General features: G+C 53.3%; 1 protein-coding gene across 2 annotated transcripts in view; it reads right to left on the reverse strand.

Annotated features, from left to right (window-relative positions):
- The window catches only part of NKD1 (NKD inhibitor of WNT signaling pathway 1), an 86074-nt gene that overhangs the window by 24527 nt on the left and 41350 nt on the right, over nucleotides 1–20197 (reverse strand). For both annotated transcript variants that reach the window (XM_003916863.4, XM_031658260.1), the window contains exon 4: nucleotides 2791–2857. In XM_003916863.4, the coding sequence (XP_003916912.1) occupies nucleotides 2791–2857 (67 nt within the window). The remainder of the gene's footprint in view (nucleotides 1–2790; nucleotides 2858–20197) is intronic.

Here is a 20197-nt window from a genome sequence, read left to right on the forward strand (position 1 = left end):
AGGAGAACGCGACCTGGCACCCATTCTCCCCGTGGGGCCCAAGCCACAGGCTGCGACTACCTGGAGTGCTGCCCAGCTGTGGGGCAGGGAGGCCGGGTGTGTGCTGAAGGTGAGCATGGGGTCACCCCTCCCTGGTCCTCAGACCCTAGCTGGGTCAGCTGAGGAGGGGGCCCTCTCCCCTCCTCCCCACGAAAGCCTCACCTCACCAGCCCTGCCACGCCCAGCCAGCTCTCAGAGCTTGGGACTTTTGATGTTTACTTTGTTCTTTCCCCAGTTCAAAAGGAGCTCTGCAGCCCTGGCCCTCGCACCAAGCCCAGCCTTAATCTCCCATCCCTCCCGCTCCCAGCTGGCCAGTTAAGGCGGTTAAGACGCTGGATTAGGGCCGGCTTTACATAACAACGCGGGAGCTAAAGCCATCCTCTCCTGGGATGGCTAAAAGACTTCTTTTTATCTTCACGCCTCAGATGGCCTTTTTTCTCTCTTAAACAGCTCTCCAGCCCGCCAAGAGGCAATGAACTTGGCCAACAGGAAGACAAAGAAGAGATTCAGGACTCGGCTTTTTCTCCCTTGGCCAGTAGCACAGAGGGACCCCCCAGTCCCAGGTCCGGAGCAGACAGTTGGTTTTCTGTGGCCAGAACTCAGTAGCACCTGCTCTCACCAGACCTAGCCATGTGGTGGCCTGCCATTCACACCATATTACCCACCCTGGGGTGGGCGGCCTCGGACCACAGGACCAAGGGTGCCAGAGGACCACAGATGGCCACTGGGTCCAGGGTCCCTCATGGGGTCTTAAGGGCCACACAGACAGGTCCAAATGCCCACCTGACTCAAACCAGAGCAGCTCTGCTCCTGCTGCCTTATTTACGGTTTTCACTTTTAAATACTGACATTAGTTTTTAAATTCATAAGGAATACATAATTATCTTTTTTGATTTTTTTAAAAAATATAATTTTAGAATTATTGATAATAGAGACAGGGTCTCGCTATGTTGCCCAGGCTGGTCTTGAACTTGTGAGCTCAAGCAATTCTCCAGCCTCAGCCTCCCAAAGTGCTGAGATTATAAGCATAAGTCACCATGCCCAACTATGTTCTTCTTATAAAAGTTTAACCATGAAATGCAGATAACACAGACTTAAGTCTCCTCCCATGTTTGGAAAGAGCTATGGTTATCATCTGTCTAGGCCTCTATCCACACAGTCATATGCATATGTGGTACCCTAAGAAACTCCTGAGGATGGTCTGGTCCCTTCTTTTACGTAAAAGATATCAGACTGTATGCACACACAAAGCTTTCTGTTCACAGGACTCCTCCCCCTTGATGTGGGGCCTGCTTACATTTGAACAAAGTTTGCTAGATACCTGGCTCTCCAGCCTGCCTCCAACTTCTAGGCAACGGAGTGAGTATCTTCAAACAGTGCTTCTCCGAGTGTAGTGTGCATGCAAGTCACCTGGGGAGCTTATTAAAATGCAGATCGGATTCAGCAGGCCTGGGCTGGAGTGAAGATTCTATATTTATAACAGCTCTCAGGCCAGAAGTGGCCACGGTCCTCAGGTCTGGCCCAGGCTCCCCTTAAGAACTTCCCAGAACAGTCTGCTCTCCTCTTGCGGCCCTTCGGACACCCGCAGGCCTGGATCCCCCTCTGCAGACCATTGCACCGTGGCCCCCCAGCTCTCCAGCCAGCTGTCTGCCTGGTCTCAGCAGAGATGTCCTTCCTTACTCTCGTAAGGCAGCCCTCCATTTGGTGATTTCTTCCCGTTTCTGAATTTTAAATTTCCCATTCAGCAAACACTCTGCTTCACGCTGTCATCCATTCCTGGCACCAATTCTGGGAGCCAAGCAGGGCAAAGGCCCTTGTTCCCATTCTATAGATGTGGAAACTGAGGCTCAGAAAGGTGGGGTGGCCTGCCCAAAGTCAAACCAGCACACCAGCAGCCAGCAGACCCTCTACTTGAGTATCCCGATTCTCTCTACAACACGGCGCTTCACCATGAAGAAAGAAGGCAGCGGTTAAGTGCAGTGGCTCATGCCTGTAACCCCAGCACTTTGGGAGGCCGAGGTGGGAGGGTTGCTTGAGGCCAGAAGTTCAAGACCAGTCTGGGCAACATAGTGAGACGCCGTCTCTACAGAAAAATTTAAAAATTAGCTTGGCATGGTGGCGTGCAACTGTAGTCCTAGCTACTTGAGAGGCTGAGGTGAGAGGATCACTTGAGCCCAGGAGGTCAAGGCTGCAGTGAGCAATGATTACCTACTGCACTCCAGCCTGGGTGACAGAGCAAGACCCCGTCTCAAGAAAGGAAGGAGGACGACACAGGAGAGAGGTGAGAGGCTGGCTGTGTGTGTGTGTGTGTGTGTGTGTATGTGTGCACTCATGCGCCAAGGGAGTGACACGATGGAGGAAATGGAATAGGCACTGTGTGTAATGCTTACTCCATGCCCAGCACTGCCTGATCACACTTCACACACCACTCTGAGCAGCCACTCTTATTATCCCCAGAGGAGCAGCAGAGTTTCAACAACCTGTCCGAGGTCCCCCAGCTAATCTGGTGCAGGGTCAGGACGTGGACCAAGGTGACCAGGCCCCCACTTGGGCTTGGACCTATGAAGTGCCACATCTGAGTCTTACTCCTCTCCTCCATCTCACCCTCTAGTCCACCCCCACCCAGAGTCACAAGGTCCCTGTTGTGCCCTCCGTCTGCAGATTTTCTGGAATATGCAGGGCACACGGCCAGCTGGACACCGGCTTCCCCCACTTGCTGCTGCTGAGAAGAGTGCAATGGACTCTGAGTACCTTCCAGCCGGAAGTCGTCCTCCTCTTCCTCGCTGAGCGTGTCTCTCAACACGTCGCCCACGAGCTCCTAGAAGACAAAGCAGAGGCATTGAGCAGGGGTTAGGGGGAGTCCAGTGCTGAGACATTAAAAGTGGCGCCTTGAAGACCCTGGGCTGATTCTTCTGATGGGAATTCAGGTCAACTGAGGCAGATCCTATCGCACCTGAAAAGTTAAGCACCAAGGTGGGTCCCTCCTGCCCTTAACATAAACGCACACGTGTCAGCACAACATTCAGGCCCCTGCAGGCTATGGCTCCACCTGGTCTTCCATCATGCCTCCCATATTTCACCAACACACATGCTTTCCGGAAACCAGCCTGATTCCTTGCACTCACCCTGCCTGTTCCCCACCAGTGAGTTAAGGATATCTGGGATCTCATCCCAACTAACCTGACCAGGAGGTGTCAAGTTAGCGAGGGGAGTGTTGCTGGTCCACAAGCTGGGAAATTTCTAGGATATCAACAAAGGCCCCATCTGTCTGACCCACCCTAGCAGGATAACTCCAAATATGGAAGAAGCTAGACCATACCTTGTCAGACTGTCTTCTGTATTTATTGGTATTCTGCCAGAAGACTTCCATGATCAAAGAAGATTCTTTTAAACAAAGTTAAACAAGATCCCTTACAGCAGGACTTATCAGGACTTTTCCTATGGTTCTAAACACTGTGAATCTCCAAGTGCTGGCATATTTTGCATTCTCCAAACTTACTCAGACCATGGAGCTTCGTTTTTCAAAAGCATCACAAGATTCGTGTCCCAAGAAACCCGCTTTAGGAAATACTCCTGTTATGGGAGGACAGACAAGGGTTTGGGGGGATGATAATGCTATGGTAGTGCTTCTCAAAACACAAAATGACAAGCAATAAAAAAGCCCAAACTCAGCAGCTGTCACCAACTTCTCTTTGTAAAAATAAAAGAGAGAGAGAGAAAAAAAAACCCAACCCTTCCCTTGGGAGAAAAAAAAAAATTCTGCACCTCAGATGATGCTTAAAAAAAAGCCAGTCCTCATCTTGATGAACAAAAGAAAAACACGGCTTTGTATTGCTGATCTCATCAACTGGACACAGCTGGAGGTAAGCCTCTTGCTTTTTTTTTGTTTTTTGTTTTAAAGACAAACAGCTAACATTTTGTGGCTATTCTCTTTCTTCTTTCAAATCTTTCTAGGGCATTACACACTCTTTCTTAAAAGCTGTTAAAATGTGGCCATTCAGACTCTGGTGTCCCATTTACTTCAAAACCAGGCTACTTTATTCCTCGAGTCAGGATGGCTTCCCTCTCCTCCTCCGCCAATTATTATAATCATCGAACATTTCCTGGGCTTGTAAACTGGCTGTTTGTGTTAACAGAGCCCGAGTTGACAGGGGAGCTGGGAGACGATGACAGGAAAGGGATGCACACAGGTGGCATCATTAGATGGCTGGGACGCCCCAGCAGCCAATTAAAGCCCATCCTTCATGCAGGAGAAAGACGGGTGCCGCCGCCCCCTGAAAGGCTGGTAGGCAGAGCTTCCTCGAGAGAACAGGCAACGGTCTTCAAGAGCATCTGTGCACCTCTTCACGCTGAGGTCTTCTGCAGAGGGGGGCTCTGCGCCTGCCACCCTGACTGCACCGCAGCCGGGTGACAGCATCAATGAGACGTCTGAGTACTCGTGTCTTTTTACTGGCACACTTGGAAGAGTTTAAAGACTCCAGACATCGCCACCAACAAGGCAACCGTGTGGGATCCTATAACGATGACCACGTGTGCTCAAGGCACCCCGGTCATCACCGTTGACAGCTTCAGCACTCCCTGTTCAGAGGACCAAGCTCTCTGACACACCCAGAAAGCAGAGTTCTGGCAAGTTCCGGGATAGGCCTCTCACCACTCAACAGCACCCTGCTCTGAAGAACACTGGAAAGCTCCCTGGAGCCATGGTCCATGGACGCACTGTGCTCAACTTTGCAAAAATTCTCTCTCCCCAGCCGGGCGCAGTGGCTCACGTCTGTAATCCCAGCACTTTGGGAGGCCGAGGCAGGTGGATCACGAGGTCAGGCAACCTGGCCAACATGGTGAAACCCCGTCTGTACTAAAAATACAAAAAATTAGGCGGGCGTGGTGGCAGACGCCTGTAATCCAACTACTTGGGAGGCTGAGGCAGAAGAATCGTCTGAACCTGGGAGGTAGAGGCTGCAGTAAGCTGAGATTGCGCCACTGCACTCCAGCCTGGGTGACAGTGTAAGACTCCGTCTCAAAAAAAAAAAAAAAAAAGGGCATCCCCTCCGCTGAGCCACACAGCCAGGGTCTGCGGTGTGCAGTGTGCATGCTCCTAGAGCTTTGAGTCTCTAGGCCAGAAGCCATGTGGGATGTGGAGTCAAACACAGGATCACATCCTGGCTGTACCGCCTGCCTCGCCTTTGACCTCAGTCTACATATTTGTAAAATGGGCACAGTCATCAACCACAATAATAACCAAACAGCTGACACTTACTGTGCATTTTCCATGTGTCAGGCACCATGCTAGACACTTTATATATACAGTCATTCCTCGGTACCTGTGGGCAACTGGTTCCAAAACTCCCTGAGGCTACCAAAATCTGTAGATGCTCAAGTCCCATATATAAATGGTGTAGTATTTGCATATAACCTACAAACATCCTCCCCTATACTTTAAATAACCTCTAGATTACTTACAATACCTAAGAGAGTGTAAATGCTATGGAAATTGTTGTTATACTGTATTGCTTAGGGAATAAGGACAAGAAAAGTCTGTATGTGTTCAATACGGATGCTTTTTTGTTTCCAAATATTTCCTATCTATGGTTGGCTGAATCCATAAATACAGACCCCATGGATATGGAGGGCCAACTGTGTACACGTGTATTTATTAACCCCCTGAATCATCACAACAGCCCTGGTCTTTCCATCTCTCAAGAAATAGATGCTCATTAAAATGATTTGCAAACTGTAAAGTGAGAGGTATAATCGTTACCGTTATTATCTACAAAGAAAGAGGCCTCAACCCTGAAGGACCGTATGAGACCAGAAACAGTGCTGATGACAGTCACCCGTCATTTACCAAGTGCTCACAGTGTGCGAGGTACTGACCAATGGGATCCTCACAGGAGGCTCCGGAGAATGGCCTCCCCACAGCCCTGCATCTAAGTGGCTAAGAGGCTCCAAGAGGCTGCGACCCCCTCTGGATCACCTGCCAGCAAGGGGCGGAGTGGGGACTCAAGCCAGCTCTTTCAGGTGCCTCAGCCCGGGCTCCTACTCATGCAACCAGGGCTCCTGTGGGCATGGGAGCAGAGGTAGCCAGGAGTCCTGGCACCTACCAGGGACCAAGGATCACACCTAAAGGAGTGCAAGAAAAATAGTCCAGCCAGCAGCTCCAGTGGGTGAGTGGTCAATGGCTCCCATCTGCCTAGCAAGACTCAAAGCTCCCCTGCTGCTCCCCACAACTTGAGGACTTAGCCCTGCCCTCAAGCTGAGCCCTGGCTGGCAGCCTCACATGTCAGGGCCAGGGCCAGGCCCCCGGCACCACCCTTCGGGAAGGCAGCTGTTGCCGGGAGACACACTCCGACCTTCGACGGCGCCACTGGGAGCCCCCGTGCAGAGGGCATGGAACTGGAGGTGGTCAGACCTTGGTTCAAATCCCAGCTCTGCCTCACATGTGCTGCGCCACCTGGGGGAAGGAACTTTATCTCTAGTGCACCTCAGTCTCCCCATTCGTAAACAGGGGCGACAGCAATCAGGATATCTGAGGGGGGCAGTGTGAGAAGTGAGGAAGTCACTGCGTGTGAAGCGCTTAGCAGGGCAGCTGAAAGTGGAAATGGGGTTCATCAGGTCAGTAGTTACTGTTTATTACTCTTGCTATTGTTATCATATGGTGGCCAGAACACTGCTGGGACGAGCCGAGAGACTCGCCAGACCCCAGGTGCCCTCACAGACACCTGGAAACATGCCCCATCCTGCCCAGCACACGGTTTTCAGGGGGCTGCATTTCCCCCTCGTGGCAATCCTTTCAGGTATTCCAAAGGACTGCCATGACTACCCTGCTTTACAGATGAGACAACTGAGGCACAGAAAGGTCAAGTGACTTGCCCAAGGTCACACAGCTAGTAAGTGCCAGTGCCCAAGCCCATACCCTTCACCACTGCACCTGGGAAACCCACATGTGGGGCTTGGCTGCAGCGGCCACCCTCCTCCACTTCTTTTGTCTACTTAGTTGTCACTCTGCCCGTGGTCCCAGGCCCCTCCCCTCTAGCCTCCAGGACAGTGGGCCTCAGCCTCTTCTGCAAGTTCTGATCAAAGACCTTCCTGGGTCTCCAGAGCCCCTGCTCCACCAGACCTGGGGCCAGGCTGCTCCTGCCCAGTGGCCTGGCTTGGTGGCCTCTCAGGCCCAGATGTGCCACCTTCCTAAGTCCCAGTGGTGCCCCATCAGCTGGCCCTAAAGCCCCTCCTCTGCCCCACACTGGGCCCCAGGAAGAGAGGCCAGCTCCTCCGGGCACAGGGTGTGCGGCCAGCACCAGTCCAGAGCCCAGAATCCAGGCACGATACCTTATAAGGCCTCCGGGAATGGGAAAACCACATCAAAGCAGCCTTGGGGAGCGAGCTGGAGTTTGGTTGGGGTTTTTCCTCTGTCTTTGAGACTTCCTACTCCTGAATGTAAGATCTTCCCCCACCGCCTGCCCCAGCAGTGCTTTGTCAATCTTTCTGTTCTCTAAGAGCTAACAGATGTTGGTGCCACGGGTTTCAAAGCAAACTCCCAGTGCCCACAGAACACGGCACAACTCACAGATTCCAAGAATGTACAGGGTTGGGACGTGCCGGGGAAAGAGGAGGGGGGCAGGGCCCAGGCCACCCTGTAACCCTTAGATCCAAGCAGCCTACCCTGGAGCTGCCCCAGGAAATTCCTGGCAAGCTCTCTCTTCCCAGTACACTGAGGCCGCAGCCCGGCCAGGCGCTCTCCAGGCCTTGCTGAAAGCAAGCTCTTGCCTTCCTCTTGTCCCCTCTCAGGAGGCAGGACAGGGATGCTCCACTCCCCAGCGTCCAGAGCAACCTGGTAGTCGGGGCGCCCAGGTTCCGGGCCCAGCCCCACCCTCGGCAGCCGAGTGGCAGCAGACACATCACTTAACTTCTCCAGCCTCCATTTTCCCCTTCTGTAAAATGGGGATTTTGATGTCAAAGAGCAGTCAATGAGAAAACGTAGACAACGGGCCTAGATGGTGTCTAATGTGAAGCTGGAAGCACTAACATCAGTTTCTCTCCTCTTCCCGACACAGGTTCAGGAATATTCTTACATTGCATCCTAATGCCTGGGGAGCCAGTGCCTCTATGTCCACCCTGAGACGATGCTCACTGTGTTTCCAGGAGGCACATTTAAATCCAGTGATGTTTAAGGCAATGCACTTCCTGTTAATCCGCAGTCAGGAACACCCTGGATGCCCCAAAGGCATGTGCGCTGGATCTCCACAGAGAAACACCACGCGAGGGACTCCAAAAGAACAAGACAGATCTGCAGATCTCCCAGGCAGACAGCCAGACCACAGGACAGGCAAAGGAGCCACGACAGGAAGATACGCAGACTGTGCTGCTATCCGCACACAGAGGAGAGCACCAAACCCATGTACACCATGAGATTGTCCCCGTGTGGGTGAACGTGCGGAAGACGACAGCCACAGCGGCCTCCAGGAAAGGAAGGGCAGACAGAGGCAGCGGGTGTGGGGTCATAAACCCCAGCCTTATCAGAAGTGTTCTTATGTTTAATGGATGAGTATATTACTTGGGTAATTAAAATCCAATTTAGTAAAACCGCAGATAATAACCCACTTTACAAAAGAGAAAACAAAAGCTGGGAGATTAAGTAACAGGTCCAAGGTTTTGTGGAAAGTAACAGAGTGGGATAGACCCCTGGAGGGGTCTCTAGAATAGGGAGGCTGGCCAAGATGATGCTCACAGTTCCCTGGAGCACAGACCTTCTTGGGTTCCAGCCCACACACCACCAATGGGCAGCTCTCTTTTCTAGGGCTATACCCAGGAAACAAGAGGAAAACTGGGGCTGTCCAGTTTCTGGGCCTCAAGTTCTATGTCTCTCACATGTACCTCTCCCCTGTGGACCTGTTATCTCTGCCCACACAGCCTCCCTCCCATCCCCAGGCCCCTAGGGCTTTCCCAGGCCTCCAGAGCCTACTCTGCCTATAAGCTCAGCAGGCTGAAAGTGCTAGGAAATTACCCAGCCCGTCCCAACACTACACAACACTCAGGCCAGTGATACAAAAATAATCCTCATCAAAGGGCGGGGAAATGGTAAGAGGGCACAGCAGGCAGGAGTCCGGGAGGGCTCCTGGAGGCCTGACCCCAAGGACAGGAGAGGCTGGGGGCATCCTCCTCCCCAGGAGAGGAAAACAGGCTTGCCCCTCCCTGCCTGGGTCATCAGAACACAGGCCTCAACATGCTGCTTCCAAGATAAATGGCATCTCTTTCCAAAGAAGCCAAAATATAGGGCAGAGTCCTCAGCCACTCCCCTGAAGACCCCTGAGCCCACCACAGCCATAGGTCATCTGGTGCTGGCTCCTGGCTCTGCCCACCAGACCTGTCCCCCGGCCGCAGCCAAGCCAATTGGAACCCTCCCCCGGGACCCCTCTCTTGGGAGCTGAAGGGAAACAACTCTTCTCCGGTGCCAAGGCTGCATCTCATCTCATCGGCAGCTTCTCAGAGGCAGCTCGCTCGAGGAGGCAGCTCACACAGACAGAGACGGAGGCCAGTGCTGGGACCAGTCTCAGGCCCAGCCTTCTCCAGAAGGAGGCTGCCTGCGGGCAGGTCTTTGGGTCTGTTTTGCCCTTGAACAGCACCTGGTACCAGGCAGGCACTTGATAAAGTGTCTGTTCGGTGAACCCTGGGGCAAGCCCACCCTCACCCCCTCTTCTCACCGATGGGACGGTCACACAAGCCACTAAACGGCCCTTGCTGCTTCCAGCAATTCAGGTCAGGTTTCTGTTACTTGCAACTAAAAGCTCTGACTCCTACAGCCCCCAGAAGCAATCCACAGCCTCCTCAAAGCTAAGTCCAGGATTCCCAGGCAAGCTTGGGAGCCAGCGGAGCAAGCTCCTGCCGCCCTGCTGTACCGCGGGTCCCTGCAGAAGCCTCACCCGCAGACTCCACTCAGAGCTGTGGAAGCTGAGGTGGGAGGGAAGAGGCTCCCCGGGCTGCACACACAGACCAGGCCTTTTGTGTTTGGCTTGCAAGGACCAGGTCTTCAAGACGCCAAAGACATTGAGCAGCAATTCAAATTCCTCAGATTTCTCCGGGACTATTTTTATCTGCCCAAGATGCAATCGACGTGCTCCTAACTGTAGATCCCCAGCCTTCAGCTCCCCACATCCTGGGAACCCCAACCTGAGCCTACCTCCCGGGCTTGAGGGTTTGCACAGGGAAGGTGGACAGCCAGCAAGGAGTGGTACGGCGGGGCTGGCAGGAAAGACTTCAGACCCAGGGCCTGACTCTGAAACCACCATACTCCCTTCCTCCAGCCCTCAGGCCTGAGGCCCGACAGGGTGCACATAATCCCTAGAGACGGGTTGCCCAATCCTGAACCTCAGCCAGCCACAGTCACCAAAGGGCCAGCAAAGGCCACTTCCTGGGCTGTCACCCCAGTCAGTCACAGGCATCCACATGCCACTGTCGCACCTTCCTCCAGAGCCATGTCCCACCTGGGCTACCATGAGTACTTAAATGCTTCTCTTTAAATTGGGTCTCTTTCTCTCTTTTTAATCTAGTCTTGCCATAAAGCAATAAGATCAATAAAATCACAGGTGCTGGGGGGCTTGGTTTGGTTTGGTTCTGAGATGGAGTTCTCACTCTGTGCCCCCCAGATGGAGTGCAGTTGCGTGACCACAGCTCACTGCGGCCTCCAACTCCTGGGCTCAAGTGAGTCTCCTGAGTATCTGTGACTCCTGCCGGCACAGGCCACCATGCTCAGCTAATTTTTTAAAACTTTTTATAGAGACAGAGTCTTGCTATGTTGCCCAGGTTAGGTGGTGGTGGTGTTTTTTCTTTTTTTTTTAAGGACAATTCATATTGAACAAATTCAGAATCATTAAAATATAAGACATCCACCACTTACCACCTGAAGTTCCAACCCCTCAATAGGACATCGACCACTGAACCACGCTTTCAGAACAACACGATTTAAAGAACCCATCCCCTGGCCCCCACAGTGGTCAGGCTGGTTCCAACAAGTAGGAAGAGGGTGGGTGGGGGAGAGACACCAGGCAAGGTGGGCACCAGGAGAGGCCACCAACCTTCCCACCTGGCCACCCTCCTTCAAGACTCATGGCTTCAGAGTGTGATTTCTGAGCATGGAGAAAAAATGACTAATGGGGGGGGGGGGGGGGGGAAAAAAAACCAAAACACCAAAACCAACAACAGAAAAGAGTAAATCTTGACATCACCCAGAATGCTCCCTGATCTCAAACTGCTGGCATTTCAAAGCCCTTAAGAGATGACCCAATGTAGGGATTGTCCACAGCCAGGCAGGGCACGGGGCGGGGAGACTTTACTGTTCATCTGACCACAATTTTCCGACTAGACCGTGTTCAAAGGCATTTCCACAGTGGAAACTGGGATCGGATGGGCATGTTGCGGCCTGGGGGTAACTGAGGTCGTGAATATAAAGGACTCAGTGATGATGATAACCAGCCTTAGTCAGTGTGTGACGTCTGCCAAGTGTTCCATGAAGCACGTTCGGGGCATCACCGACCAAGTGCTCCCAGCAGCCCTAGAAGCTGGGCTTTGCAATGACCCCCACTTTGGCCATGAGGAAACTGAGGCTTAGAGAGGTTAAGTGACTCACCCGAGTTGTCAGTCAGGTCTGGGTTTGAGCCTTGGTTCTTCGGCTTTATATTGTGTGACTTTGTACAAATGATTCTACCTGACTATGCCCCAGTTTCCCCAGCCAAAAGTGGAAATGACAGCCCCCACCTGGCAGGGCAGTTGTGAGAGGAATGGAGAGTATGTGTACGGTGCTTCATGCATGGTCTGGCTCAAACAGCGTGTCCCAAGTCACAGCTGTCACCTTCTTCTCCCTCCAGGTCCTGGTCTTTCATTCTGTCCCCTCACATCCTCTCTTCTGCCCTGGTTTTTGTCAGGGATGCCACAGCGGATCAAAGCTCAGCCCAGCACTGCCTTATCACCCCAAAAGGCCTCAGGTGACCCCACTTCTGGCCGGCTGCAGAGAGCAGAGAGAGTGCACTCAGCGCTTGTGGGAGTCTCTGCACTCCCACCCACTGCTGACCACACACATACACACACAGCCTTCCCACCCACCATTGACCTCTCTAAACCACTGCCCACCACAGCACTGCCCCCACAACACTGCCCACCACACCACTGATCCTGTCCCGCCACTGCCCACCACACCACTGCACACCACACCACTGATACCACCATGCCACTGCACACTGCACCACTGATCCTGCCACACCACTGCCCACCACACCACTGGCCCCACCATGCCACCACCTGGCACACTGCTGACTAGCCCGGCCACTGGCCCGCCACACTGCACAGCTGAGTGCTGATAAGAGGAGAGGTCCGAGGGCCTGTGGCGTGCCTCTGATCACCAAGCAGCTGGGGCGGCATCTGCCAGCAGTTCCTGGCCCTGGGACAGGCCCCCGGTCTGCTGCCAGGGTCCAGCGCGTGTGACCTGCTGACAGGGTGGCCCTGAGCCAGGCTGCTTATGACAGGCAGCACTGTCACCTGGCCCCAAGGAAGGGTGCCCCATGGCCATAGGCCACCTCACTGTAGGGAAAGGATGTGTGCTCCTGCCCAGGGAAGGGGCTTGGGGACCCAAGAAGCCTGGAATTTCTTGCTCAGCCTCAGGAATGAAGGGCTTGAGCTTCTTGCTTTTCTGAACCTAAACAAAATAGATGAAGTAAGAGCCTCTTGATTCCTATAACCCGAGGCTTCATTTTATGGACAGGACAAGAGTGCCCATGAGCACAGGTACGTGCGCGCGTACACACACACACACACACACACACACACACACACAGAGTCCACCCATGCAGCCCTGCAGTGCCCTGGAGAAACCATCTTGCAGAAGCCATGCTCCTACCCACTCTGATCCCATCTGCCCTAGGCCTCCCATTCTCATCTCCTGGCCCCTTCTGTCCCCACATCCCCAAAATAGCTCTAAGAAACTTGTCACCATCCCTCTCACAGGTCGGACTGCCCGCTCGGAGCCTCCCAGCCCTAAGCTGTCTTGTCCCCTTCACCAGGAGCGCCCTCCTCCCTCTACTGCCGGTGAAGTCTTTTGCCACTGTGGATTTCGACTTCCCACCATCCTCAACTACCACATGAGGACATAATCAAGAGGGTCACACTGGCAGCGTCCAGAGGACTCAGTTCATTCTGAAACTCAGCAGTCCGCATGCTGCCAGGGCTGTCAGTGATCGAAAGTCTCAGTGGCCACATCTATAAAATGAGGGCACCAGTCCCACCTGCCTGCCACGGAGCAGTGCACGACGATCACATCAAAGGTGAGTGTGGAAAAGCCGAGAAGGTGAGAGGGGCCATTTGGGAATGAGGGCCCAGGGTCCACAGTGCTGTCAGATAGGAAGCTGCTGAGGAACCGCCGAGTCCCCTCCTGCGGTGTTAAAAAACAAAAAGGTGCGTTTTCCAGAACGTTTCTGGAAGGCCACACTCCACTTCAGAATGGGAACTGGGGCGCTGTCTCCTTCAGCTGTCCGGCTTTCTGGGTGATTTGAATTTTATATTTATATTCTCTCTTTTTAAACCAAGAATATTCAACCCTTTTATACTAAAAAAATAATAATAACAACTTTTTTCAAAGAGGTTTTTCCATTAAAACAAATGATGTGGCTCTACCTCCTGTTTGATGTCACCAAGTTGCTCAACAGGCACCTCAAACTTCATGTGTCCAAACCGGATGCCTGGTGGCCCCCAAACCTGTCCTCCCCAGTGCCTTCCCTGTGCACACACAGGGCAGCTCCCTGCTTCCTTGGCTCTGGCCAGACACCCTGGAGGCATCCACACATCCTGTTGGCTCTCCCTCAAAACACGCCCTGAAACCAATCATTGCCACCTCCTCCACTTCTGCCACGAGTTCCAGGCCACAGTCCTCTTGAATAATGACAATCACTTTCTATTCTCTGCCCTCGCTGCCACCCCAACCCCTACCTAATTGCCCAAAGTTCCACCAAAGCCCATTAAAGCCCCACCCAATTTGTCTGCCCTATCACCTCCCTCACCCCTTCTGTTCCTCCCCGTTCACTCGCTCGCCCGCAGCTACACAGGCGTCCTTGCTGTTCCTCCAACAGGTTCAGCTCATTCCCCACTCAGGGTCTTCCCACGTGCTGTTCCCTCTACCCAGAAGGCTCTTCCTCTGGACAGCCCCTCCCTCCTGCCCCTCCTTCAGGTTTGGGCTCATTATCACCTTGTCACCTAGGTGAGGTCTTCCCAGATCTCTTTATTTAAAACTGCAGCCCCCCTCTCCCACACTCCCTTCTTTATTATCCCTGGGGCACTCCCACCATCTGACACACCATGTGTCAACTCCTGACGGCAGAGACACTCGACCAGCGTGTTAACCACCAAACGCAGCTCTAAATTTACTGACTCAGAAAAACATGCCCCGCATTTTCTTGAAAGGAAAAAGCAGTTGCCAAAGAGCAGAGAAAATGTGATTACATTTCCTCACGTTATCTGCACGTGTTTCCATGTGCTATAGGAGGAGGCACACGTCTGCAGAGACGGGCACCAAAATGCTCCCAGAAATGGTGTCCAGTGCTGGATTCTGGGTCACCCAATGGTCTTCCATGAACATACGATTACTTCTACAATCAGAAATTACAGCAAAGCGTTTTGAGGGAAAAAAATGCTAAAACATATAAAAATGGGCACCCAAGTTGGTTCTAGAAAGACTCACACTCAGAAATCTGCTGAAAGGGTCTTGGCCCTAGCAGTGGCAAGACCTACAGCTTTCTGGTGAAATGGGTGGCCTCCTGATTCCAGCTGGGAGGGAAGGTGGAGACTCCGGACTTTGGGCCACCCAGACCCCATTGCTCCCTTCCACAGCCACACAGTGCACACAGGTCACAAAGAGGCCACAGCCAGACCTCTGCCTGCTTCTCACTGCTCCCTGTACGTGCATAGGAAGCCAGGGGCTGTGTCATGCAGACAGCACTTTGATTCCAGAAATGGCACGAGACCAGCTGAGCATGCAAGCCAGGCTGTCAATGGGGGCCCAGGGGGAGCAGGGTGGCACTCTCCTGCGCATCCCAACCAGCACACACCAAATTTTGCTGTTGCCGTTCTCAGGCAACCAAAGATCTCAAAGCAAAAAGTATGGGGATCTAGAAGGCTGCTGCCTGCCCCTGCAGGTCCAGTCAACAGCCCACATCATCCTGTGTCACCACAGGGTGGTCGCCTGGGAAGTCAGTGAGGTCTGGGAGAGGCCCTATGATCAGCATGGAAGGTCTGAGGCCACTCTTGGGCCTGGGGGTAAGAAGGTCTTCATGGCAGTGACTCAACCCAGGAGGTCCACGTGTGAGCTATTGCTGTTTTTACAGACGGGGGTACTGAGAGTCAGAGGGGAGGCAAGAAAGTGGTAAGGCTGGGAGAAACGGAGCACTCCCGAGAGGAAGGCCAGAGCTCTCAGGACATGCCCCTGGGTGTTCCTGGATCTCGAAGAGACGCCTCTGCCGTCTGAGCCCCACATTTCCACCAGGACCACCAGCATCAGGCTAGGCCAGAGCCTTTGTTCAGAGGTTCTTACCTGCAAGAAGGACACAGCCCCTCTGAGAATATCCCCCTAGAAAAATGCCATGCAAAGAAAATTGCACATTGAATTTCAGGGGGTTCATGAATCTCCCCACTACAAGTCCTTTTGTGAATTTTACTTTAGGAACCTCTGAGAGTTCAGATGGGTAAACTGAGGGCTCAAAAAGGGACAGGATTTGCCCAGCATCACAAAGCCAAAGAGAAGCAGAGCCAGGATCCAAATCCAGAGGACCCACAGCTGGGAGCAAAGAACCAGCAAGTGATGAGTTCCCTCGGGGAGCAGAGGCACAGGACAAGAGCCCCCACACGCCCTGACTGCCAAGGGCCGGAGCACCCAGCCCAACAAGCCCACCCTCAGATGGTTTCTCCACAAGCACCGTCTCGGGCAACCAAACATTTCAAAGGAAAATGTAGTGGGTCCAGGCATAAGGGCCCAGGATGTCTGGGGAATGCTGCGTGGACTTCTCAAGCCTTTCTAGACCACCTGCAGCAGGACTCCCACGAGGTGCCCACAGATGGGGGCCTCCTCACTTCTCCAGACCCTTTGATTGCAGTCCACCTCCCCAGGGCACCATGTGCACACGCAGATCCCCCCGGGTCTGTGTGCCCCCTCCCAGCAGCTCACACCTGGGGGCCCTCTTCAGAGGCCTGCCCTAGGGCTATGTCTGCAGATTCAGAGAACTGCCGTGTCCCCACCCCAGGTGGCCCTGAGCCTGGTGCAGGAGAATGAAAGCCCATACCTCCTGTCAGGACAAACTCAGAGGCATAATTTATATCCCAGAGCTCCCCCAGAGGGTCAGACTGAAGCCAAGGCTTTGCCTGAAATGGCACCTGTGCTTGGCGTCTTCTTCTTGTCTGTCCTGCTTCCTCCACTGCCTCACTGGCCTGCCCTGCCCTGGGAGAGTGTCCTGAGTGAATCACTTGCACGTGACCCTCACCTCAGGCTCTGTTTCTGCAGTCCCCGACCTCACAGGGCTCTCCCCTGAACTACGCAGGTAGTTGGAGGAATCCTGACCCACTTGGTGAATTCACAGGGAGTAGGCAGGCCAATGAATTGCAAGCTGGTTGGTCTCAGACAAAGCAGGTGGAACATCAGTCCAGCCCAGAAAGGCAATGGTCACACTGTGGCCAATTCAGCTGCGTGAGGGGCCAGGGACCCTGATGCCAGGGCTCAGGCCTGAGAGGCAGAAAAATGGAAATGGATAATTTTTCCCACCCTAGCCCACCCCACCCCAGCCCCACTTCAGGAACCCCCCTCCCCATCTTTCAGAGCCTAATTCAAGTGCAAGAAGCTTGTTCTAAGCACCTCGTGCCCCAGGAACCTCTCTCATTCAGGAAGCGCGCTTCGGGCCGGCTTCACAGACTGTAAGTTCGGGAGGAAGCCGAGGCTATGGGAAGTTCTTTGTCCCTCATCTGGCTCCTGCAGTGGGCATCTGCAGTTTGGAAGCCCCTGGCCCCAGCCTCCCTTCCTCCTTCTTCTGGGAACACTTTGATTTTCCTTGGTGGCTTTCTAGACCTCACAAATAAAAACAAAGGACGTTCAGTTAAATTTGAGTATCAGACAACACATCATTGTCTAGTATAAGTATGTCCCATGCAGTATTTGGGATAGACTTAAAACACAAAAAAATTAAGTGCTATTTATCTGAAATTCAAATTTAACCATGTGGCCTATATTTTATCTGGAAACCCTGCCCCTCCACTCCTCTCACCCACATGGTGTGGGCAGGCTGATTTCTCCCCGTAGCCACCAGGAAGGGCACGTGACCCAGGCCTGCCCAATAAGAGCTTCGCACCATGCCAACCGTGGGGACTGGTCAGGGCCGGGCACACAACCCAAGCTAGGCCAAGGAGAGGCAACCCCAGGACATCTTCTCTCTCTCTCTGTTGACATTGGTGAGATGTGAGCTGAGAGCCTGACCCTGCTGAAAGCACTTTACCACCTCAAAGAGAAATTCTAGCTATGAAAAAAGCTGATACCGAGGAAAACAGAGACACGAGGGGATGCAAAAGAAAAGGGATCCTGACAATATCATTTGAACCCCTGGATCAAACGGTGCCTGAAGCTAGTACCTCCCCTACATTTTTCAATGATATGAACCACAAAATCTCCCCTTTTGGCTTAAGCCAGTGTGAGCTTATTCTCCTCGTAAGCCAGTGAATGAGTCCTGCTCACTCGCTCCTCCTCACCCTTGCCACCTGGGCATAAGGCTGGGCAGAGTCTATGCTCAGAGAACATGGTTTTACTTTCACTAAGGAAGGTGGCATGGGGCGATGGGAAAGCCTGAGCTCTCCAGTCAAGTAGGCATGGTTCCCGGCCCCACTCGGTCCCATCCTCGTTCCAAGTCCTTGCACAACGAACTCTCCGTGAGCCTTGGTTTCCCTATTTGTGAGATAAACATAGATACTTATACCTGGACTGCCCACATAATGCCAGTGCCCTAACCAGGACACTTTAGAGAGACAAAAGGAGTGCTGTTCATACCTAAGTCGGGAGAGACTGGAACTGCCCTGGGTAAAGGGACCAGGGATGCCACCCCTAAAACCAATCCTGCCTGTCTCCACACCCCTCTGCACTAGCCCTCCCCCACAACCACACCTTCAATTCTGCCCCTCTCCCCGCTCCCCATCACCACCCTCTGTGCAGGATGCTCCCCTACTCGCTGCTTCTTGCTGCCTCCTAATTCATTCTTCCAGCCTCGGAGAAGCCATGCTTGGAGCCCGGGTTCTGTGAGGCCCCACTCTGTGTCCTCCTTGCTGCCTTCGGCGCTCTGCGAGACAACTGCTTGTGGCTCGCAGGCTCCCCAGCCGGCTAAACTTGTTGAGGACAGGGTCTGTACATTTCTCCCTCATTACTGAAGGCCCTTACAGAGCTGGCATGGTGCCTGGAAAACGACATAAAATAGCAGACAAAAAAGGACACCGCTAACCCTCTCTTCCTCCTCTCTGTGGGCTCTGTATTTTCTCTGTGCGTGGATAAAACCATCCTGGCTGCAATGCCAGGCAGGGACAAGTGAAACTATGAATCATGGAGTGGGGAGGGCATGGGGCAGGGCTAGGATCCACCCCCAGTGGGCTCAGGACATGCTGGCGACGTTCTCAGAGCCAGTGACTCGGGACGGTGGCCTCAGAAGGCCCCGCCCAGCCCAGCAGCCCCCAGGCAGTGGCAGCAGCAATGTGCTGGCCTTGGGACAGCTTTCATTGATCCGAGGCCAACGTGGACTGGACCTGAGCCGGCTGCTATTCCAGCATCCAGCCCTGGCCCCTGCTCAAAACACAGGCCCGGCGTCTCCTTGCGGCCTTAGCCAGCTCTGTCCTCAGCGGCAGCCAAGTCACTGCCCAGAATGCAAATGGGGCAGGTGCAATGGGCCTCTCCAATCTGAGACCAAACCCATCACATCCCATACACAACCCAAGTTGTTCCACACACAAGCAGACAGGGTCCCCTTGGGTTGCTCGGCCCCGGCCCACACAGCTCCCCTGCCTATCCCTGGGCAGCCACTCCACCTGATTTCTTGGTTCAGTCAGGCATATAGCCTGAGGTCAGTTACCTGGAGAACGCATTGCCACACCAGTTTCCTGGCTTGTACCCCAGCCTAGGTGGCGCACACTCGTTTTATTTTCACAGGACCCCTCCCCAGCTCCACAGCCTTCACTGGCTCCCTGCTTCAATCAACTTGGAACCCTCTGAAGTCTTACCCTAGCTTCTCAGTCCAGCTTACTGGGAAACAAATGGTTATGGCAGGGAAAAATGCTAGCCTGGGAGCCGGGCGTTCTGCCTCAGTTTCCCCATTTGTACAAAAAGAGGAACCATGGCAAGAGGGTATCTCCAAAGGCTTTATTGCTGCAATAGACCATGACTCCACAGGCTCAGGAGAGGGCCCATTCAGCCAGGCCCCAGGCTCTGTTCCTTCTCTGCTGTCTTCAGGCCACCCAGAAGGGCCACCGCCCACTTGCAAAGCCAACGATCAGCCCTCAGGACTGTCTGTCTCAGGAGGCAAAAGTATTTCACGGAGAAGGAAAGAAAAGTGTGGATGTGAATGCTTCCCTCAACTCTGCATCAACCCAGCACCCAACCCTCCCAGCAACAGACACCCTGCACCCAGGGGAACCACAGTGGCTACAGATGGAGAGAGAAGTGCAGCTCACAGGCTGAGGAACAAATGTTAAATATCTACTTGCATAGAACACCAGGAAGGACCCCAGCAGCCTCAGTCTAACAGTCAGCACCTCAAAAAAGAATTATCAGGTTAATCTAAAAAGAGGCTTCATTCTGGCCGGGTGCAGTGGCTAACACCTGTAATCCCAGCACTTTGGGAGGCTGAGGCAGGCAGATCACTTGAGGTCAGGAGTTCGAGACCAGCCTGGCCAACAAGGTAAAACTCCGTCTCCACTAAAAAAAAAGAAAAAAAAGAAAAATAGCTGGGCATGGTGGCAAGTGCCTGTAATCCCAGTTACCAGCTACTCAGGAAGCTGAGGCAGGAGAATCACTTGAACCTTGGAGGCGGAGGTTCAGTGAGCCAAGATTGTGCCACTGCACTCTAGCCTGAGCAACAAAGTGAGACTCCATCTCAAAAAAAAAAAAAAA

Source organism: Papio anubis, chromosome 18 (genome assembly GCF_008728515.1).
Source record: "Papio anubis isolate 15944 chromosome 18, Panubis1.0, whole genome shotgun sequence".
Lineage (NCBI taxonomy): Eukaryota > Metazoa > Chordata > Mammalia > Primates > Cercopithecidae > Papio > Papio anubis.